This window comes from Pseudophryne corroboree, chromosome 9 (assembly GCF_028390025.1).
Source record: "Pseudophryne corroboree isolate aPseCor3 chromosome 9, aPseCor3.hap2, whole genome shotgun sequence".
Lineage (NCBI taxonomy): Eukaryota > Metazoa > Chordata > Amphibia > Anura > Myobatrachidae > Pseudophryne > Pseudophryne corroboree.
In genome coordinates, this window is record NC_086452.1 from 430,107,411 (window position 1) to 430,131,518 (window position 24,108).

At 50.8% G+C, this 24,108-nt stretch overlaps 1 protein-coding gene across 1 annotated transcript in view; it reads right to left on the reverse strand.

The window, feature by feature from the left end:
• LOC134958428 (deoxyribonuclease-1-like) overlaps positions 1-9,765 on the reverse strand; it is an 84,769-nt gene extending 75,004 nt beyond the window's left edge. The window contains exon 1 of the mRNA XM_063941026.1: positions 9,661-9,765. Within this exon, the coding sequence (XP_063797096.1) occupies positions 9,661-9,725 (65 nt within the window). The 5' untranslated portion in view covers positions 9,726-9,765. The remainder of the gene's footprint in view (positions 1-9,660) is intronic.
• Between the last annotated feature and the right edge of the window lie 14,343 nt (positions 9,766-24,108).

Consider the following 24,108-nt stretch of genomic DNA (forward strand, 5'->3'; position numbering starts at 1 on the left):
AGAGGAAGCAGGACTCCAGCCTGAGAGAGTCAGCTATGCCAAGTCTCCACCAGCAGCAGATCCCAACAGGTTGGAGTGGAACAGCAGCAGCCAGCAGCAGTGTCACCACTGTTCTGTCCCAAATACCAATCTCTCCCGTGCCCTGTGTTCTGTCATGTCCCTGTCACCCCTGGCCTTGCCCTGTCACCCGTATCCTGGCCCTTTCACCCTTATGCTGGCCCTGTCACCCCTGTCCTGGTCCTGCCGCCCCTACCCTGGCCATGTCACCCCTATCCTGTCCCTGTCACCCCTGTCCTGGTCCTGTCGCCCCTACTCTGGCCCTTTCACCCCTGTCCTGGCCCTGTCACCCCTGTCCTGGTCATGCCGCCCCTACCCTGGCCATGTCACCACTATCCTGTCCCTATCATTTCTGTCCTGGCCCCGTCACCCCTGTCCTGGCCCCGTCACCCCTGTTCTGACCCTGTCACTCCTGTCCTGACCCTGTCACCCCTGTCCTGACCCTGTCACCCCTGTTCTGACCCTGTCACCCCTGTCCTGGCCCTCTTACTGCATACCCTCCAACTACCTTTTTGGCAGGTACAGTACCCGCAGCGCCTCCAGACCCCTCCCCAATGCACCACACCTCCGTACCTTCCCCTCCCCCACACGCTGTGCCTCCAGACCCCCTACACCACTCGCGGCTCCCACTCCCCCGCCCCTTCACCACCCACAGCACCTCCAGGCCCCCTCCACCATCCACCCCCCATATATGTCTCCCCCCACACCTGCCCCCCCTCCACCCGCAGCATCTGCAGACACCCTCCACAATTCCTGGTCCCCCCCTCCCCCACCCCTCCCCCATCCACGGCACCCCCACACCTGCCCCTCCACCACCTGCAGCGCCTCGAGACCCCCTTCTCCGTCCGCCGCACCACCTGTACCTGCTCCTCCCCCACCCATGGTGCCTCCGGACCCCCTACCCCACCCCCGGCACCCCCGCCCCTTCCCATCCCACAGCACCTCCGGAACCCTTCACCCATCCGCAACATCCCCACACCTGCCCCTCTCACACCCATGGCACCCCTGCCCCTCCCCCACCTGCAGTGCCTCCGGACCCCTCCCCCATCTTCAGCCCCCACTCCTCTGCCCCTCCCCCATCCGCAGCACCTCCCGACCCTTCCCCATCCGGGCCCCCCCCCGCTTCCGCCCCCCCTCCACCCAAACAGCATCTACAGACACCCTCCCCCATCCGCAGTCCCCCCCGCACCCGCTACATTTAGTACATCATGCCCTGCAGGTGCTGTTCACGCCTTCGCAAGGGGCTGCGCCTCCTTCACCATCGCACGCACTTTCATTGTGCAATATTTAACCACTAACAAAGGAATGCAGGTAATACTCCATATAATACAAATATTGAACCCCAGAAAGGCATGCAAGGGTTAAAGGGGCGTAGCCCCTTGCGACGGTGGGAAGAGCGCCCGTAGGGCGCGATGAAGCACCTAGTATATATATATATATATATATATCTCCTATATATTTGGCTACATCTGTGACTCTGTGCCTGCCCGTAACGCTGGGCGGAGTCACAGTCACAGATCTACCAGGAACAGTCCCCTCCCTCAGCCCGCCCAGTCTCCTCCCCGTCTCCGCCCACTCCCCTGTCTCCTCCACGTACACTCCCTGCAGCAGTGCTGCCGGCTCCTGGTCACTACTCCGCGGGGCGGCTACCACATGGTGACACGCTGTCCCGCTGCTCACACTACCCCAGCCGCAGCACTGTATATATCCAGCCAGTACCCGGGGCTCCCGCGGCAGTACCTGCTGTCACACACGTGCTCGGGGCGGCTGCAGCCAAGATGATAATATTATTGCAGTCAGCAGTGTCAGCAGCGGTGAATAGACGCTGTGCGCATGCGCACAGCGTCTATTCACTGGAGTCAGAGGGAGAGGGGACATGCCAGCGGCTCACAGAGCGCTGGGCATGCCCCTTCAGTGACGAAAACGGGGACGTGGCTCGCGATCGCGGGTCCTCCAGCGAAGCCACGCCCCCTTTTCGCAGGCAACGCCCCCTTTTCGCGCGCGTGTCCCTCTTTCAAAAAGAGAAAAGTTGGGAGGTATGCTGGCAGTGACATGGACGGGTTTCCTATCTCACCCTGCCTCCCGCCCCTCACCTATTGCGGATCATTAAATAGAATAGCCATTGACTACTCCTAACCCCACCACTGCGTTACACAGGCGGCCTCGGGATAGGGAAGATATTCTATCTCCCTCCTATGTCACAACACCGCGGCCATAGGGATCTGCTATGTGGTGCAGTACTGTAAGTCCAGGATGTGACTGTTCCTGTCACTGTCAGCCGCACGGGCGACGTCACTGTGTGATGCAATGCTGCAGCAGTATTAATGTATTATTGTCATGTGACGTCACTGTTCTACCAGCTGCTGCAGTGTTGCTGTATTGTGCCCGGGTGACGTCACGGTGTGATGCAATGCTGCAGCAGTATTAGGCCCTCATTCTGAGTTGATCGCAGCAGCAAGAAAGTTAGCAATTGGGCAAAACCATGTGCACTGCAGGGGAAGCAGATATATCATGTGCAGAGAGAGTTAGATTTGGGTGGGTTATTTTGTTTCTGTGCAGGGTAAATACAGGCTGCTTTATTTTTACACTGCAAATTAGATTGCAGATTGAACACACCCCACCCAAATCTAACTCTCTCTACACATGTTATATCTACCCCTCCTGCAGTGCACATGGGTGGTCATTCCAAGTTGATCGCAGCAGGATTTTTGATAGCAATTGGGCAAAACCATGTGCACTGCAGGGAGGACAGATATAACATGTGCAGAGAGAGTTAGATTTGGGTGTGGTGTGTTCAAACTGAAATCTAAATTGCAGTGTAAAAATAAAGCAGCCAGTATTTACCCTGCACAGAAGTAAAATAAACCACCCAAATCTAACTCTCTCTGCACATGTATATCTGCTCCCCCCTGCAGTGCACATGGTTTTGCCCAGTTGCTATCAAAAATCCTGCTGCGATCAACTTGGAATTACCCCCATGGTTTTGCCCAATTGCTAACTTTCTTGCTGCTGCGATCAACTCAGAATGAGGGCCTTAATGTATTATTGTCATGTGACGTCACTGTTCTACCAGCTGCTGTAGTGTTGCTGTATTGTGCCCGGGTGACGTCACGGTGTGACGTTGCTGCTGCTGGCCACGTGCCTGGGTATAGTAGCTGTGCAAGAGACGTGTCTCCCAGGCAGAGCCGGCCATAGGCATAGGCAAACTAGGCAATTGCCTAGGGCATCTGGTATGCCTAGGGGCATCAGCAGCTTCTGCTGATTAAAATGATATGTGGCATGCCTATATTCTGTATGTAGTATTTCATATGCAGATACAGCCACAGTCTCACACAGTATATAGGCATGCCGCATATCATTTTAATCAGCAGAAGCTGCTTGTGCATCCTAGCCAAATAGCAATGCAAATAAGATGCATTTTAATAAAAAAAGGTGCCCGACGTTAGCATTGAGGCAAGAATTATGAGGACACATCTGTATCCAAGCAGAGGCAGTATTAGCGGCAGTGTGAGTGCTGTGTGCATGTGAGTTGGTTGGTTGTGCAGTAGTGTTCGGAATATGTGTTAGGAGCATTATGTGTGTCATGTAAAAATGCATTAATAATGTGCAACATATGTGTAAGGGGCACTATGTGTGTCATTATGTGTATAAGGGCATTAATAATGTGCGCATATGTGTAAGGGACATTTTGTGTAAAAGGGCATTAATAAAGGTTGTCATAATGTGTAAGGCACATTATGTTTATAAGGACATTAATAATGTGTGTCATATGTGTAAGGGGCATTTTGGTGCTGAATTATATGTATAAATGCATTACTAATGTGTGGCATTATGTGTATAAGGTGCTCTACTATGTGGCATTGCATATAGAAAGAGCACTACTGTGTAGTCTAATGTGAATAAAGAGCAATAAGGTGTGCTGTAATGTGAATAAGGAGCAATTCAGTGTGATGTAATGTGAATAAGGGGCTCAACTGTGAGGAGTAACGTATATAAGGTAAAGTGATACTACTGTGGGATGTAATGTGAATTATGGACACTATCGCATGATCAAATGTGAATAAAGTTGCAGTACTGTGTGGTGTAATTTGAATTGGTGTTACTATTGTGTTGCCATGCCCCTTGCCAGCAAAAACACACCCCTTTTTGGGCTGTGCTCCAAATGTGCGAACTGTTCCTATTTAAAATATAGTGGGTACAAACACCAAAATAAGGACTGCTATGGGTGAGGGGTGATGGTGCTGGGAAAGAGGTGCAAGGTCAGAGGCGGAACCAGCGGTGGTGCTAGGGGGCACCAGCCAAAATCTTGCCTAGGGCATCATATTGGTTAGGGCCGGCTCTGCTCCCAGGGAGTCGGGTGACACTGCAGCCGCCGACTGTAAGCGGGACTCTTACTAACCGCCTCAGTCTTGCAGCTGCCTGCAGAGTTCAGGGGAAAATGCTACTATACAGTAGAAGGCTACTGACAGCCGCACTCGCCCCCCACCCACCGGTAGCACTAACACCCGCGGCCCCCCGCCCGCTCCCCCACCAGTATCAACAACACCCACGGCACTCCCGCATGCTCCACCCCACCAGTAGCACCAACACCCGCGGCCACCCACCTGCGGCACCCACCGCATCCGCCCCCCACCCCTTGCACCAACACCTGCAGCACCCCCCCCCCCCCCCGCGGCACTCCCGCCCCCAACCGTAGCTCCCACACCTGCAGCACTCCCCACCCGCAGCACCCCCGGCCCTCCCCCACCCCCATACCCACCTCTCCCCCCGCTACATCCCAGCACCCTCCACCCCACCCGCACCACCACCGCATCTGCCCCTCCTGCACCCGCCCCTCCCCCATCCGCAGCACTCCTGCTCCCCCAACTACGGCACCCACGGCACTCCCACACCAGCCTCTGCTCCCAACCCCCCACCCATGTCACCCCCGCCCCTCCTCTATGCACAGCACCCCCTCCCCTACCTGCAGAACCCCCCTAACCGCACACGCAAAAGTGGCACCCTCGCACCCACCCAACCACACCACCCCTGCACCCACCCCTCCCCTCCCCCCCAACACCCACCCACCTGCCCCTCCACCACCCCCAACACCACCACAGCTGGCCCTCTCCAACTGCGGTAACCAAACACCCACCCCTCACCCACCCACAGCGCCCTTGGATCCCCTCCCCCATCCGCCCCTCTCCTGCCCGCGCCGCATCTGTACCCCCATCACACCCCCGCAGCCGCTACTCCCCCACCCACAGCACCTCCGGCCCCTCCCCCACCCCATCATCTATAGACACCTTCCCCCATTCGCGGACCTCCCCCGCCCCCAGCACCTCTGGACCACCACCCACAACACCTCAGGACCCCCTCCCCCATCCACGGCTCCCCTGCAGCCACCCACAGCATCTACATACCCCATCCCGCACCCACTCCTCCCCCACCCGCAGCACTTCTACAACCCAACCCCCCCCCCCTGCAACCCCACCTCCCCCTACACTTCCCACCCGCACCCGCCCCTCCCCGCAGCACCTCTAGACCCCCTCCCCCATCCGCGCCCCCTCCACACCTTCACCTCCCCCACACACAGCACCTCTGCACCCTTTCCGCCATCCGTGCCCCTGCACCCACCCCTCCGCCACCCGCAATACCTCTGGACCCCCTCCCACACCCACCCCTCCACCACACGTAGCACCTCAGACACCATCTGTAGCCGCTACAAGGGATTCCCTGAATCGGGGTGATCAGCGGCACGGATTGGCACCTCACTGAACCCACCCCCTTTCCAAACCCCCCACACACACACTGAACTTCAGTGAGTATAGTTGCTACCAATGGACATTGGATTAATAAGAAACACTAATGCTGTGGCCATTCTGTGTCTAAGCGACACTGCTACCTGTGGGCATTGTGTATAAGTGGCGCTGCTACCTGTGGCCACTGTGTGTATAAACGCAGCTACTACCTGTGGCCAGTGTGTGTAGAACCAACTCTGCTACCTGTGGGCACTGTGTGTAGCTCTGCTACCTGTGCCCATTGTGTGTATTAGCGGCTCTGCTACCTGTGGGCATTGTGTACAAGTGGCGCTGCTACCTGTGACCACTGTGTGTATAAACGCAGATACTACCTGTGGCCACTGTGTGTAGAACCAACTCTGCTACCTGTGGGCACTGTGTGTATAAGCGGCTCTGCTACCTGTGCCCATTGTGTGTATAAGCAACACTGCTACCTGTGGCCATTGTGTATAAGTGGCGCTGCTACCTGTGGCCATTGTGTGTAGAACCAACTCTGCTACCTGTGGGTATTGTGTGTATACGCGGCTCTGCTACCTGTGGGTATTGTGTGTATACGCGGCTCTGCTACCTGTGTCCATTGTGTGTATAAGCGCCTCTGCTACCTTTCGTCACTGTGTGTATAAGCGCCTCTACTACCTGTGGGGGGTGGTATTCATGTGACCGCCGGTCAGCTGACCGACAGTCACATGACCTCCTCCATGAGCCCGACGGCTCACTATCCCGATGGTCGGCATGCCGACCAACAGGGACTGTTTCCACTCGTGGGTGTCCACGACACCCATAGAGTGGGAATAGAACCCGTGGCAATCGCAGGTCGCCACCGAGCCCGCAGTGTGGCGAGCGCAGCGCGCTCGCAAGGGCCTTGCTGCACTCGCCCCTCCCCGCCGGGATCCCGGCGTCGGTATGCTGCCGGGATCCCGGCTTCGGTAAGGTGACCGGCGGTCAGGAGACCGCCGGTCACCAGTACTACACCCCCTGTGGGCACTGTGTATATAAGCGCCTCTGCTACCTGTGGGTATTGTGTGTATAAGCGCCTCTGCTACCTGTGGCCATTGTGTGTATAAGCGGCTCTGCTACCTGCGGGTATTGTGTGTATAAGCGACTCTGCTGCCTGTGGGCACTGTGTGTATAAGCGCCTCTGCTACCTGCGGGTATTGTGTGTATAAGCGACTCTGCTGCCTGTGGGTATTGTGTGTATAATTGGCTCTGCTGCCTGTGGGTATTGTGTGTATAAGCGGCTCTGCTACCTGTGGCCATTGTGTGTATAAGCGCCTCTGCTACCTGCGGGTATTGTGTGTATAAGCGACTCTGCTGCCTGTGGGTATTGTGTGTATAAGCGGCTCTGCTGCCTGTGGGTATTGTGTGTATAAGCGACTCTGCTGCCTGTGGGTATTGTGTGTATAAGCGCCTCTGCTACCTGCGGGTATTGTGTGTATAAGCGACTCTGCTGCCTGTGGGTATTGTGTTTATAAGCGGCTCTGCTGCCTGTGGGTATTGTGTGTATAAGCGACTCTGCTGCCTGTGGCCATTGTGTGTATAAGCACCTCTGCTACCTGCGGGTATTGTGTGTATAAGCAACTCTGCTGCCTGTGGGTATTGTGTGTATAAGCGGCTCTGCTGCCTGTGGGTATTGTGTGTATAAGCGACTCTGCTACCTGTGGCCATTGTGTGTATAAGCGGCTCTGCTACCTGCGGGTATTGTGTGTATAAGCTACTCTGCTGCCTGTGGGCACTGTGTGTATAAGCGCCTCTGCTACCTGCGGGTATTGTGTGTATAAGCGACTCTGCTGCCTGTGGGTATTGTGTGTATAAGCGGCTCTGCTACCTGTGGCACAGCACTTTGGTGTCTTATCTACAGTGCATTGCTGTTACTCATCTGGTACTTCATGATGCAGACACTAGCAGTATAAACTACACTATGTTATTCATTGTGCCCTGCGGCCACTCTGCACGCCCTCACAAAGGGCTACGCCCCCTTGACAATCGCACGCCCTTCCCCCTTGCAATATTTACCCACTGGCATAAAAAAAAAATTCTCGCAACGGTATTTTCTCTCTAACACCTTCCCTCTCTTTATCCTCTACCTACCACCCTGACTCTCCCTATCCTTTACCGATCGCACAGCATTTCTGTACATTCCCTCAACCCTGACATCTCTCTATCTTTTCTCAACTGGACACCATTTCTGTATGCCCTCTATACTGCCCTGAATTTCTGGATCTATTATCTACCGGGCTGCGTATGTTTAAAGGCCTGCAGGGGTTAACGGGGCGTAGCCACTAACGACGGTGTGAAGAGCGCCCGTAGGGCGCGATGAATCACCTAGTATATATATATATATATATATATATATATATAAGTAAAACCGAGTAAAACCGAATCCGCTCATCACTAATGTATGTATGTATGTATGTATGTATATAGCCTTTATTACTATTCCCGGCCGTAAAAGGCCAGTGAGTAGTGCCATATTCCAGCAGGAAGAAGATTAGGGCGGCCAGAGTGCCTTAGGGCACTAAAGGTTGATTCTACTTGATTTAAATCTACCCAAATCGATGCTGTGTTGCAGGGGCTACATTGCATTTACTAACATTCAAAAATTATTACATTCAGTGATTCTCTGCACTGCTGGCAGATTCTTCCCGTCTTAAACGCTGTTAAATCCCCGTGTGACACATAAACCACACTGCCTATTAGATGTAACTTCTCATTTTGTGCATTTAAAACTATAGTACAGAGAATCCGAAAACAACAGCTTTGTAAATTTCTCTCTGGCAGTTTCCTTACACCTCCTTAAAGTGTCTCCGTGACACGCAGCCTTCAGCAGCTAACGCTTTTACACTGTTTCCTAAACAAGGTGGTGATCTTTTGTTATGGGTTTTTGCCTGTACATGTAGTTTCAAAGTTTCAAACCGTGGAATTCGAAGAGTCTTTGTCCTGCCCAAGCACTTATCTACTTAAATCAGAATTACTTGGAGCCGTTACGTACAAGTCACACAATGAATCAATAAGTTCACCGGTCTCCCGCCATGTGTGTAAGATATCAATAAAACGGCTGCTATGGACAATGAGGCTGATTCAGTTCTGAATGTAAATGGATTTGCGCAACAAACGCAGAAATGCCAGTGTGCAGCTTCATCATTGCTCACCTGCTTACCTCCAGTTATTTATATAGCGCACACATATTCTGCAGCGCTGTACAGAGAATACTTGCCCATTCACATCAGTCCCTGCCCCAGTGGAGCTTACAATCTATATTCTCTACCACATGTACACACATTCACACTAGGGTTAATTTTTGTTGGGAGCCAATTAACCTACCAGTATATTTTTGGATTGTGGGAGGAAACCCACGCAGGTACGGGGAGAATATACAAACTCCACACAGTTATGGCCATGGTGGGAATTGAACCCATGACCGCAGTGCTGTGAGGCAGTAATGCTAACCACTACACCACCCGTATATATAGGAAAAAACTGATAAACAGAGAATTCCACCCAGCATATACAATAGCAATAACAAAAAATAATCGGTAAATAACAAAAATAATAGATGCACGTTAAACACAATACTTAAGTGTTTGAACACAATGTCAATATTTATAAATAATAAAATCTATGTGTGTTTTTAATGTGTTATATATATTAACCAGAGATTAATTAGCTATTAATTTGACCTATTACGTCCTATAATTAGACACACGCATGAAGTCCCAGAAGCCCCATACAATAGCGTAGACACAGCACAGACTGCACAACAACAGATGACCCATGTCACCCATCTATCCATTATCACTTCCATATCTCACTGTCACACACTTACTGCTGCCTCTGTGAAGCTCCGTGCGGCTCTGAGTGAGAGAGAAAGTGGAGTAGAACTCGGGTCATTCTGTCTTTTGAACCTACAGACAGGAAAATCCGGTTTTTCCCATCTCTATATGGTGGCTCTTAAGTGTCTGTAGTATTTAGTAATGTTCTGTAACCTAACACAGTCTCTACATCAATAGAATTCCTGCTTTTACCAGCAGTTTCAAATTGCTTAGGGTGTTGTTGTTAAACACTTTATAGAAATCAGCGCCTGACATGTTCTGGGCCGCCGCAGGATAATGTAGATCGAATTTCTGCTGTACATGCCCTATATAGTATCTGCATGCTATTTCTTGCCTTTTGCCACCTCCAGCCGCCAAACACAAACTTACTTGAGTACAGTATATCACTACAGTATAGTGTGCCTTCAGCGTTGTCATATACTACTAACATGCTCTAACACACAGGTTCTCAAACTCGGTCCTCAGGACCCCACACGGTTCATGTTTTGCAGGTCACCTGTAGATTTTTAAAATGTGACAGTTGGTGATACACAGTGCACCTGCCAGGTGACATGGAAAACGTGAACCGTGTGGGGTCCTGAGGACCGAGTTTGAGAACCAATGCTCTAACATAAGCGTGTAGACCCTCAGCAGGCCTCTCCTCCATGTAATGCAAATGTGTTTTACTGGGGATTTTTAGGGCTGAAAATACATCTTCTAGGTTAATGATAATCCCTCAAAAACTGATGAGTGGAACATGAAAATAGGTCTAGCCACAGAGGTGCAGATGGGAAGTTTATGGGGAGAAGCATCAACACTCCCTCTGCCTTTTTTAAACAGGCTGAAGACTATGCCTAGAGCAGAGTGTGGTACTGCTACAGCCATATCTAACCCCAATAGGGGTGTGGTATGTTAGATAGAATAGTTTTCGGTCAACAGTGTCTAGGTCGACCACTATTGGTTCACAGTAAGTAGGTCGACAGGGACTCTAGGTCAACATGCACTAGGTCGACATGTACTAGGTCAACATGAAAAAGGCCGACATGAGGTTTTTTGTGTGCTTTTTTTGGTGTAATTTTCTTCATAGAGTGACGGGGAACCCCAATTAGTGCACCGTGTCCCCTCACTTCGCTCGCCATGCTTCAGGCAAGGTCCCCCACTCCTCTACCACTGCACTCGGCACAAGTTTCCATTCCCAATTGTGGTCCACGTGGATCGTAAAGTATGAAAAAGTTAAAAAAATAAAAAAGAAATTTAAAAACTCATGTCGACCTTTTGTAATGTCGACCTAGAGTCCCTGTCGACCTACTTACTGTCGACCAATAGTGGTTGACTTAGACACAGTCAACCTAAGTCTTGTCGACCTAGAGACCGGATCCCCCCAACTAGGTAGCCCATTACAGCCTACATATACTCTACTTGTTCTCTAATCTCACACTGCAGAGGAAGAACAAGAGGGGAAAGCATGGTGCGTGTTCTTGTACAGTAACCACAACACAGGTAGGTGCGTCCTCATGGTGTGATTGTAGACCTGTGCATGTGTGCGGTCATCTGCTGACCACTCTAAAAGGGACAAATGTGACCCAGGCTCTTGGCCCAAGGGCTGAGTGATCAGATCTTATTCAGTTTGCCCACTCATGGCACTCAAGTGACATAATCTGGCTATGTGGTCATGTTAAGGGGGAGTTGTATCAAGCATTGGGGAGATAAAGTTGTGAAGTTGCCCAAAAGCAACCAATAAGCTTCTGTCAGCCCAGAACTATTCAAATAAGTGCCGTATCACTGCATGTTAACCCCCAAAGGGTGCACCACAAGGAAAAATCTGCATTAAAAGCACCGTCTGGGGCTAAACGCACAGGGAAACTGATTTCAGCACTTGAAGCAGCATTTATGGGTTAGTCCGTGTTACCTGCAGGGTTTACAGAAGAATAATTGAATGGCTCCGGACGTTAATCCTGGATCTTTACCACAGCAGTAAACACAGCGGGTTATTAAATCTGTTCCGATGATTACTTACCAGAAAAAACTAAATTTATCTACTGAAAGGCCCCTATTTGAGGCTTATCATAGCTACATGTAACAAAAAGCCATTACCACATATGGGGCCGGATGTAATGGCTTGTAAGACAACCGGATCTCTGAGACTCCGGCCGAACTTGTACGTTTTTTTAAAGCAGCAAACATTTACAAGGCAAAACCAACCAGGTTCACGGATAATTTCTGTAGCAATTTAGTAAAGGGGGTTGTCATAATGATGTCATTACCGATGCATGACATGGTCCTGTCACTTTTTATCATACTGCTATGGGTGCTCCTCAGGTAACACACTAATTACTTGCTCCCATGCACGATTACAGGACTTTCTTTGGGCTGCACACAGTGTGTGGAATTCCCTACCACGTACATTAAGGGAGTCATTCCGAGTTGATTGCACGCTGCAACTTTTTGCAGCCCGTGCGATCAACTAGACGCTGCCTATAGGGGAGTGTATTTTGGCATAGCAAGGCCTGTGCTATGAATCCAGCGTTGCAGGTCCCGGAATTGACATCAGACATCCGCCCTCCAAACGCCTGGACATTCCTGCGTTCGCCACACCACTCCCAGAAAATGGTCAGTTGCCAGCCACAAACACCCTCTTCCTGTCAATCTCCTTGTGGTCGGCTGTGCGAATGGATTCTTCGTTAAATTCATCGCTCAGCAACGATCTGCTTTGCAGCCGTACGATACACCTGCGCATTGCGGTGCATGCGCAGTAGTAACCTGTTCGCTACGCTGCGAAAAATGGCAGCGAGCGATCAACTCGGAATGACCCCCTTAGACTCTCTAGTCTTCAAACCTTCAAGCGTCCCCTAAAAACTCACCTATTCAGACTAGCTTATCAAATACCAAAACCACTCACATTACCTTCATAGCTTTCCTATCTAATTATTACAGTACAGTTCACACATATCCCCCACATATTTTCTTTCTTCACTCTCCCTTCATCCTGACCCTGGTTCATCACGGCTGTGATGTGATATCATGTAGCCCATCATGAACCTTTGCAATCTGGTGGACAACTATGCATGTAATAGATAGCACCTATCCTTGTGTATCACTGCCTATTTCCCCACAGATTGTAAGATTTCGAGCAGGGCCCTCCTACCTCGATGACTGTTTGTTTTAACCCAGTTTTTTCTATGCGTCTAGTTTCCCTTCGTGGAGAGGACATTTGCTGTGCGGTGCGCGATGACGTCATCGCGCACCGCACATCATTTCAGCCTCTACAGGGGGCGTAAATGACCACGCCCCCTGTACGAAACCACGCCCCCTATTGCCGCCCGGGGGCGCACAGAGTGCCAGAACCGTCCCTGAGTGTAAGGTATCAATAGCTGCTTCTTCTTTTTTTTTGCAGTCGATTAGCAACCCAGATTTTTGCACTGTTTTCTTTCATGTTTCAAAATGTAGCAACATATGTTTATATGAATGATAAATAAAGCAAAAATACAGTTTTCTTCCAATTAATTATGGTCACAGTACAGCCATTCTGGTGTATGTTACCTACTCAACCTGCTCTTGCATGCCTGTGACAGCTGAAAAAAACATTTCTGGGTTAGTACAATAAGAGTTTTTACTTTGAAAGTTTTTTTAAACCTTTTTTAGAAATGTCTCTATATACCTGCTATCGCTTTAGGTTTCTGCCTGATGTCTTGTTACATTTGTCGAGTGAATATAACCAAGTCCCAGAGACGACAGCTATAATCCTTTGAATGCTTTGTGTCACTGTACAGAGTGTAGTTTGTTGTTGAGTACTGTCACGTTTCAGAAAGTATTGTGTTTCTTTTTTATCACTAGGCTAAAGGTTAGAAGAAGTCGCCTATTTTTTCAGCGTCACAGTATAGCTGATTAAATGGGTGTGTTCTGTCTGGCTGAAGGTGTGACAACAGATAAGTAACACTGTTGTATCTGTCTGTGTAATGTAGCCCATACACTTGTGAGGGGATCCGGTCTGAAGATCGACAGTATCTAGGTCGACAATGTTTAGGTCGACCACTATAGGTCGACAGTCACTAGGTCGACATGGATGGAAGGTCGACAGGGTTTCTAGGTTGACATGTGCTAGGTCGACAGGTCTAAAGGTCGACATGAGTTTTTTTTTAAAAAAGTTATTTTTTTGAATTTTTTCATACTTAACGATCCACGTGGACTACGATTGGAACGGTAAAGTGTGGCGAGCGAAGCTGCAGCGGAGTGAAGGCACCATGCCCGAAGCATGGCGAGCGAAGCGAGCCATGCGAGGGGACGCGGTGCACTAATTTGGGATCCCGGTCGCTCTACGAAGAAAACGACACCAAAAAAAAAAAAAAACACATGCGATATATCGCATTGCAATGTGCGATGGGCACCCGCCTGGAGCGGCCGAGACGCCGCTCCCACTCGGCGGTGACGTGCCCATCACGTGATTACCATACGATCTATCGCATGATCGCATGGTAATCACTTTGGCAGTACAGATGCGATTTCATCGCACCTGAACTGCCGGTGCGATGCTCCATGACGTTGCATCGCGGGGCATCGCACAAGTGTATGGGCACCATAATAGTTTTGTTTTATTTTAATCTAATTTTACAATTATTTTTGTTAGCTATTGCTGTAACATAACTCAATGTTGGACCAATATTCATCATATTGATTCGCTATGAAGTAGCCGACCACCCGTACACTTGCTATGGGGAGCTGGTGTCACAGCTGGTGCGGGCAACTTCAAATGCCCACCCAGCTGGGGATCCTGACCGACACATTGAGTATCCAATTGGAAAGTGTGTACACTTAAGGGGGGTACTCACGGAGCGATCGCTGCTTAAAATCTAAGTAATCTGGCTAGATTGCTTAGATTTTAAGCCTGATCGCTCCGTGTGTACCCAGAGCCGTCTTAACAGCAGTGTGGGCCCCTGGGCACAGCAATGCATTGGGCCCCCTACCCATGCTCCAGCGGTAGGGGTGGGAGGAGCTATCAGCAGCAGCTTTGATGTCCCGCGGGCAGTAGGGGGTGTTCTATCTTCTGCTCAGCATGTAGGACCAGAAGCAGTGATTTCTGCTCATTACTCCTTTACTGCACAGATGGGCTAAACTGTAGAAGGGGTCATTGTGCTGAATGAAGAAGCCTTGGTACATGACTTCTAGGGTGGTAGGGGGTGTTTAATACGTAGGGGAGGGGTGGATAGTGGAGTGGGCTTAATATCATTTTACGGTGGGAGGGCAGCCTGCTTGACTGCAGATATCTCAAGTTCCTGAAAATATATTTCTTAGCTTTGGAATAAAATACTAGAGAGTTCCACCTTTCAGAAGGTTCTGGGGACTTGGGGATCAGAGTTCAGGAGCCAGAGCAATCCACCAATGAAAATCTAAAACTGCATATTAGGCATGTGGAGCTGGAGCAGGGACCAGCTGCTTGAAGGCTGATATCTCTGGTTCTGGGCATAGTAGAAACAAGCTGCCAGTGTCCACTGAAAGGAGAGAGTCCCAGCTTTTGGCTTATACCCTTAGAAAAACTCAAAGTCAGACAGAACCCGAGATATCTGGCTGGGAAGAGCAATTAACAGGCTTGGATGGGGACCACTGCTTTCAAGTCAGATATCTCTGGTTCCCCAGGGCCGATTTTCAAAAATCTGGTACCCCTGGAAAGAGGGGACCCTCAGCTATCAGCCTAGGGCCCTTATTCTCTTGGGGCCCTTGGGCAAGAGCCCATTGAGCCCATACGAAAAGACGGCCCTGTGTGTACCCCCTACAGCGATAGCGATGCGCAGACCCGTGCATCGCTTTCGCTGGTGCTAGATTGGCATGCCGTGCAGGCCAATCTAGCAAGTCGCTCATTTCACCCGCATCGGCCAGTGAGTACTGGCCTTCACCTTGATCGGCTGCTTATTCGGCACGACAGCGGGTTCGCCAACTTGTCAGGTGTGTACCCAGCCTTAGACAGCTTTATTTTTACACTACAATTTAGATTTCAGTTTGGACACACCCCACCCATCTCTAACTCTCTCTCTGCACATGTTACATCTGCCCCACCTGCAGTACAGCATGATTTTGCCCAGGTGCACAGTCACTTAATTTTTTTTTTTGCGTTACTTCCAAATCAGAATCAGGTTCAGTGGGAGGTAACAAGTTCTAGAGCATTGGAGCCACATTCTAAAAGCTAGTGCCCCAAGTTAAATGTGTGAGATTCTAGGTATTGCTAATAGTCCTGCAGATCGAAGTAATATAAATCAGAAGCTGCTTCAACTTCCTTGGAACCTGGTTATGTAGGACTTTTAAGAAGTCAGTAAGTCTTTCCAGAAATAGATTTGACATCTTGCAGATAGCCATGATTGGAAGGGATAACAGGGATTAATTGGCAGGGTATACATTCAAGATCCCGACGACGGAATCCCAACAGCCAGAATCACACAGGTAAGCATAGGCGGGAGGGTTATGGTTTGGCTGCGGATGGAGGAAGGGGGGATGGGTTTAGATAGCTGGGGGGGGGGGGGGGGATTTTAGGGTTAGTCTATGGGGGGAGGTGGGGTTAGGCTGCAGGGAAGGGTGGTCGGGGTTTGGCAACACCGTGGGGGAGGGGGGAGGGGTGTTAGGGTTAGGCACTAAGGGGGAGGTTAGGCTTAGGCTAGGGGAGGGTTAAGTGGGTGGGGGGTTTGAATACTTACCTCATCCTTGTCAGGATTGTGACCATCGGGATACCGGTGTCGGTATTGTGGCCGTCAGCATCCCGTCCGCAAGGATTGCATGCCGATCCCTTTGGCAGGACTGGGGCTGGTAAGTTAACAGCTTGACTGTTGCATTTTTTCCCAGCTGCAAGTGGTGCAATTTTTTTCCTGGGAGACCCGGAGAGTATTATAGGCCTGTTCTTAAGTTGCCAAGCAGCTAATGGATTAATATGGACTATTTTAAATGGTGACAGCAAAGCTGCTCTTCAAGACACCAGCCCTAAACTGTTAGGATGAGTTCCAAAACCTATAGTAAGTGAAAGTCCTCCAAGATTTAACTCTCCTCCTCCTTGGCCTTGAAAAGGAGCTAGTGGGAGCATCCCATTAGTTGGCTGCGGTGCTTTTCCACCAGTGCTAGGTCTTGTCACCCATCCCCAAAGCAATGACCTATTCAAGACTCACCAATGCCATCCATGAACGCTGCAAGCTCCATCCTGTTAGATATATCTCATCAGACGGAAGGAGGCTAAGAAGGAAATCAGACATGCAAATGCACAAGCTAAGGAGAAAATGGCCCAGTAGTCGGAAAAGGGGGCAAAACTTTGTCCATATCTGCTGGGTTGATTTTAATTTTGCATTAGGAGACAATGCCAACCCTCTGAAAAAATTAACTTACCAATTGCTGAAGTTTTTTTTTTTTTTTAAACTCATGCCAGTTCCGTCTAGGGATGGTGTATGACCCGATTGTGTGATCCCCTTTAAATGGTCCCTCTCTGCTGCCCTTAGTTTGGTGTTGAAACTTTCCCACTTCATCCCCGTGTGACCCAGCCAGGAAATGCTCATTGCATCTGGTGTTATGCTCCTGTGTCCACTAGGAAGAGCATAGGTCGCTCTGTTATATGAACGAGTCCCAATTAACTAAACTTCTTTGGCGGATTAACTGCTGATCTCAGCAATGGAGAAGCCGACAGAAGGCCACTATTTACACAAGATGCCTCCTGCATCATTAGCATATTATTGCACAGCTGCTGTGTAAAAAGTCGCAGCGGCTGTGCAATAGTGTATATCTCAGAATCAGGCCTTCTGGGCCTCATTCAGATGTGGCTGGAGCTGCTATCACTTCCTTGGAAGTAGCAGTGATTAGCGCTGTATGGTAAAGCAGCAGGGGGCGTCTATTACAAGCACATGCCTCCCAGGGACGTGCAGGCAGGGGAGGCAGTGCCTCCCCTGTCATTAATGAGTAAAATAATACAAAGAAGATACTTATGACACATAAGTATCTTCTTTATTATTTTGCTCATCATTAAAGTGTTCCTAATCAGTTTGGGAGGCACCGATCGTGGTGCCTCCCGTAGTGATTGGGAAAAGATATGGGAGCGGGGGGCGGGCGCGGGTGGGGCCTAGCAATGGGCAGGAAAAGCCCATTGAAATAACATGGGAAAGCGGCACCATTAGAGGTGCCGCTTTCCTACAGGGACGTGCTTTCAACCTATGAAAGCACGTCCCTGTGAGTGAGGCCACAGTGATTGGCCAGCGGATCCGTCACTGGATCCCCTGTCAATCACTGTGTGGGCGTCGGTGGCGGCGGAGGTGCGGGCGGCGGAGGTGCGGGATGCGGCGGGCCGGGCGGCGGAGATGCGGGCGGCGGCGGGACGCGGCATTCAGGCTTATTGTGCACTGTGCAGAGTTTGGCAGCGGAAGTGGTACCCATTTCAAAAATGGCGCCTCAGCGTCATTTTTGAAATTCAAGATGGCCGCCGCGAGCCAATCATGGCTCGCCGCGTCATCGCCCCGCCCCCTCCCGCTGACTTATATAAGTCAGCGCAAGGCAGCGGCTGTCAGTCCGACGGCGGAGGAGGAGCAGAGAAGAGCTCCTGAAGATCGAAGACGTGGAAGTCCTGGATGGGCGGCGGCTATGCAAAAGAGCTTAGCAGCTGCCGCCCACCAGGTGAAGACGCTGGAAGTCCTGGATGGGCGGCAGCTATGCAAAAGAGCTTAGCAGCCGCCGCCCACCAGGTGAAGACGCCGGAGGAAGATGCCAGAAGCCCTGGGGAGGTGGCGCCCCCCCAGGTGAAGACGCCGAAAGCCCTGGGAAGGCGGCGGCCACGCAAAAGAGCTTAAAGGCCGCCGCCCCCAGGTGAAGACCCAGTTTAATAAAGGTTTTTTTAAAGAATGTGTAGTGTTTTTTTTTTATATTTTCTTTACAGGTGGACTACAGGTGCCAGCGGGCCCTTTATGTCCGGGCATGCTGGCACTTGTGGTTCTCCAAGTGCCAGCATGCTGGGGCAGGCTTGCTGGGACCTGTAGGCCACCTGTAAAGAACAATATTACTATTCTTTGCAGGTGGACTACAGGTGCCAGTGGGCCATTTATGTCCGGGCATGCTGGCACTTGTCGTTCTCCAAGTGCCAGTGTGCTGGGGCAGGCTTGCTGGGATCTGTAGGCCACCTGTAAAGAACAGTATTAGCATACAATGAACCCCGCACCCACCGCCACCAGGGGTGCGGGGCATAGCACTGGGCTATCAGCCCAATGCTGGTTGTTGCTCGGGAGGGGGGACCCCATTTTGATTTTTTGGGGCCCCCACTTTCCGAGGAATTCCAGCCCTGGACTGACTGGTTTGGGGGGTGTTTAATGGCATGGCAGGGGGACCCCACACTGAGTGTCTCCCCTGCTATGGCATTATCCCCCCTGGCAGGTTCTGCCTGGTGCTGGTTTCAGTGGTGTGGGGGGACTGCACTTTTTTTTTTCGGGGCGGGGGTGTTTAGCTGCAGTGCCTCCCCAGGCCCTGACCTCACCGCACATCACTGAATTGCCTCCTGCTGCAGAAGGGATCCGACCTGCATCCTAGAACTCCCCATCGGATCACTGTCTTACCATCGGGCAGCTTGCAGTACCCATGGGGACACGCAAGCTACCTGTCGCAGAAGCCAGGGAATCTCCATGCAACCGTTGAGATCCCTGGCCTCTTCCCTCCCCCTAAACGGTGGTGACACACCTCAGTTTTTCCAAACAGAGGCCATCGCTGCCCACTCCCCGAAACAGCATCAGCCTGTCAATTACTGGTAGTCTGATGCTGGACTGCGTCCTGTGTCGCAGGATCCGTTCGCACATGTGACCTCCCTGAATGACGCCCTCTGTGTACCTGTATATGCTGAATTAGCTGATTAATAAGAAGTTATGTGCCATGTACAATATGTGTTATACCTTTAAGGTAGCCAAATTAGCATTTTTTTTTTAAATTGCATTCATGTTGGAGCTGTAAAAATACAAAGGAGCTGTTTGTCTCAGATAAGAAAGATAAGGATAGGGAGAGAGATGGAAGTATAGAATAGCTTTAGAATTTACAGTAAGCCTGTATTATATTCCATGGTCTCTGTATAAAGTCATTGGAGGATTTGGATGGGTGATTGGATGCCTTTGTGTCGTTCAGTCGGTGATAAATAAGCCGCGGCTTTGTAAAAGTGTCCATGCCTGTAGTTCCAGAACTGACATTTTAGTAACCTAAACATCTTACCCTACCTTCAGTCTGACAGAACAGACTACTAACTGGACAAAGAAGACTATCTCCTTGAAATTCTATTATAATTCCCCATATCCTGCTCACCTGCATCCATTCTGCACCTGGGCCCACTGGGCCGGTCCCTGGTGTCTGCACAGTCCATGGCCACTTCACTTTGGCATGAATCTGTAACCATTGTGGCTCCTGTGGATAGAGGAACATTAATAAGTCGCTTTTCTTGCCTCAGTGTTTGTGTAGCTCCTATGCTAAGTGGTGGGCAGAGTGGAATGGTGGTGGCAATGGGGAAGATAGAGAGGGAGGTGGGCCCCAGTTGAAGTGCTGGTGGTAGTGTGGCCCCATTCTGGATTGTGTGTGAGTGTGTGTGTGGGGGGGGGGGGGGGTAGGGTTAGGTGTGGGGGTCATGTCTCTATGGCAGGGGTGGGGAACCTTTTTTCTACCGAGGGCCATTTGGATATTTATAAAATCCTTCGGGGGCCATACAAGTCTGCCCCCGCGCGCGCCAAAAAAATGGGTGTGGCCAGTTAAAATGGGACGTGATACACATATGCCCCCAATAGTGCAGTGCCAGATCCACAATTGCCCCCACAGTGCCAGGTATACAAATGCCCCCACAGTGCCAGGCTTACAAATGCCCCTCACATTGCCAGGCATACAAATGCCCCCACAGTGCCAGGCATACAAATGCCCCTCACAGTGCCAGGTATACAGATGCCCCCACAGTGCCAGGTATACAAATGCCCCCACAGTGCCAGGTATACAAATGCCCCTCACAGTGCCAGGTATACAGATGCCCCCACAGTGCCAGGTATACAAATGCCCCTCACAGTGCCAGGTATACAGATGCCCCCACAGTGCCAGGTATACAGATGCCCCCACAGTGCCAGGTATACAGATGCCCCTCACAGTACCAGGTATACAGATGCCCCCACAGTGCCAGGTATACAAATGCCCCTCACAGTGCCAGGTATACAGATGCCCCCACAGTGCCAGGTATACAGATGCCCCTCACAGTGCCAGGTATACAAATGCCCCTCACAATGCCAGGTATACAGATGCCCCCACAGTGCCAGGTATACAGATGCCCCCCCCCCCCCCGTCCTGCTCCTTTCGGCGGGTACACGGAGGAGAGCGCGGCTATGTTGGGCGGCGGCGTGTAAGACTTGAAACCAGCCGCCGGTTCGAGAGCCAATCAGGGCTCGCGGACTGGCAGCTGCGGCTCATGATTGGCTGCCGGTCCGCGAACTCTGATTGGCTCACGAACCGGCGGCTGGTTTCAAGTCCTACATGCCGCCGCCGCCCGACAATAGCCGCGCTCTCCTCCTGAGTCCCTGTCCTGACAGCTGAGACACGCTGCCGCCGGACTGTGCGGCGGCGTGTCTCACTGAGAGGAGCGGGTGGGCCGGACCAAACGGCTTCGCGGGCCTTATACGGCCCACGGGCCGGAGGTTCCCCACCCCTGCTCTATGGGGATGAGGCTTGGGCAAGTGATCATATGCCAACCAGAGTTTCCGGGAAAAATGATCCAGTTCAAATCACAATGATCCAAGTGGTTTTGGCTGGATTAGTTTTGGATTATCCCACTAGGCGCTAAATCCAGACAGATATTTCATGTCAGAAGTAACAGAATAATGTGATGTCAGATTAGCCTCACACAGTGCATTCATAAGCAGTGTTTTCTATTAGCTAAATCATAGTTATATTGTTGCTATTTACTACCTGTGTTGCTGTGTTTCTAGGGCGAGTAACAGCTTATGGGACACTGATGCTCCCAGGACGTAGTTTCCAACTGGAAGACCCGTGTCAAAACATAAGGGCGTGTGACTGACAGCCGATGTCACAATAGTTACACTGTAATGTGTTTTTTGCTACTATTCATGCCCTCAGTAAACCAGTATTGCAACCTGTCTGTGAGCGGTTACACTAATATTTTGGTTTTCCATGGCTTAGTTATTAGTCATCTATTGTTCCTTGCAAAGATGTTTCAGCACCAGTCTGACACCAAATCACTGCTGAGACAGTTTATGTTGTTGACTTTCAACCACAAGTTAACTGGGCCTGTCATTGCCACATGAACACATAATGGAGTCTAGACTTCATCAATAAGGATTTGTCTACATCAGTGGAGGACCAAGAGAGGGGAGGGCCTGTGTGCAGTCTCTGTATCTCTTGCAAACCAAATATAAACAAAAAGGAAACAAAGCCAAATCCTTTTACACTCCCCCACCACCATATGACTGAGAGTTCCAATATCCAATATCAAGTGCCTCTCCCCAACCAATCGAAAGCATGACCAGGTCCAAGCGGCAAACTAAATAGGACCCATCACCGCATTCCATGCACTCTACTCCCAGAGGAAGGCCAATCGGATGAAACGCGTTGGTAAAACAACAATTAACAGAACACTTGTCTGCCACATTCCAGAGAACCGACCCACATACCATGAGACTTGGTGGTAGATGGGGAACTAGGAAGTGTGAGTGATCACCAGATTGGCCGCTCCTCTCCCTGATTTGAACCAATTTTCAAGTTTAAAAGTTTTTTTTTTTTTTAATTGTTTGATTTGGAATCACAGTGTGAGCAACTTAATTGAAGACACCAACCCAGTATTCTTTTGTAGCCACATTTTATAATGACAAATTAGTGGAAAGAAAGGTGCCAAATCACTGAAAATAGCAGGTTCATTATAGGCAAGCACAGGATTTTGATAGCGTCAAAATAGCTGGATGAAGCAGCTGTTTGCGATATAAAGTATGACACACATTGGGCCTGGGCAGAGCTGGATTGCCCAAAAGGTGGTACAGGCAGGCACTTAGGTCCTGGTGGTTCTAGGGGGCCCAGTGCCTGCCTGACACCGCTATAATGCTTAATGCATTATGCAGAGAGACCAGTCCCCAGCACAGAGCACTCCATGATCAGGGCCGTTTCTTAGGCTGGGCAAGCCGTGCGGCCACTGTCTGCAGCTGTATTTCATGCGGACTGGCCGTCCACATTGAATACAGCTGAAAATGTCCCTGCCAAAATGGCCGCCGCCTGATTGAAGACGGATCTGGGACTCCAGGTCGACACCAAAAAGGTCGACACACCATAGGTCGTCGCCAAATGGTCGGCACAATTTAGGTCAACATGGACAAAAGGTCAACATGGACAAAAGGTTGACATGGACAAAAGCTAACATGAGTTTTTAATGTTTTTTGTGGTGTCATTCGCTTTGTAGAGTGACCGGGAATAGGGAGGCCAATCCCGGGATCGGGATCGGCGGGATCCCGGGATTTAGGCCCAAAAACGTCCGGGATTCAATCCCGGGATTGGAAGCTCCAATCCCGGGGATTGAGGGATCAGCGTTGAGCGTCCTCAGGACGCTCAGACGCTGCCCGGCTCCCTCCTCCTGTCTCCCCCTGCGCAGCGTGACCTGTGACTGTGAGGTCACGCTGCGCTTTCAGCAGCCGCCTAGCCGGAAAGTACGGCGGTCTTCACCCCCCGCCGCCTCCTCCCGGCTCGCCCTGCATTCACCCGCTGCCTCCTCCCGGCTCCCCTACACTCACCCGCCGGCTCCGCTGCACTCACCCGCCGGCTCCTCCTCACCCGCTACCTGGCTGTGCAGGTTTGTAAGGTTTTTTTTATGTCTGCAGGGCGGGAGGGGCGGGGCATGGGGGGCGGCCGGACACAGTCTAAAGCCAATCTTAGGTATCCCGGGAATCCCGGGATTGACCATTTTTCAATCCCGATACCCGGGATTGAAAAAATGGCCCGGGATTGGCTTCCCTAACCAGGAACCCCAATTAGTGCACCGCTTCGCTCGCCATGCTTCAGGCAAGGTGCCTCACTCCGCTACCGCTGCGCTCGGCACAGATTACCATTCCCAATCGTAGTCCACGTGGATCGTAAAGCATGAAAAAGTTAAAAAAATGGAAAAAAAGGTGAAAAACTCATGTCGACCTTTTTCCATGTCGACCTTGTTCATGTTGGCCTTTTGTCCATGTCGACCTAAGGTGTGTCGGCCATTTGGTGTCGACCTAAGATGTGTCAACCTGGAGTCCGGATACCATTGGAGATATGCTTGATTTCCAACTGAACCTCTAGTAACAGGGACATGATGTAGGAGCTCCCAATGCTACCCCAAAGTGCTGAGACCATGCTCACCTGCCGGCGGCTTGGAGAAAGAAGTGGGGAGGCTGGTGTTTTGTTCATATGTTTGTAAATCCAGTCATCAGGACACAGAGACATGTGAGTTCACTGCTGTGCTGTTTTATTCCATCACC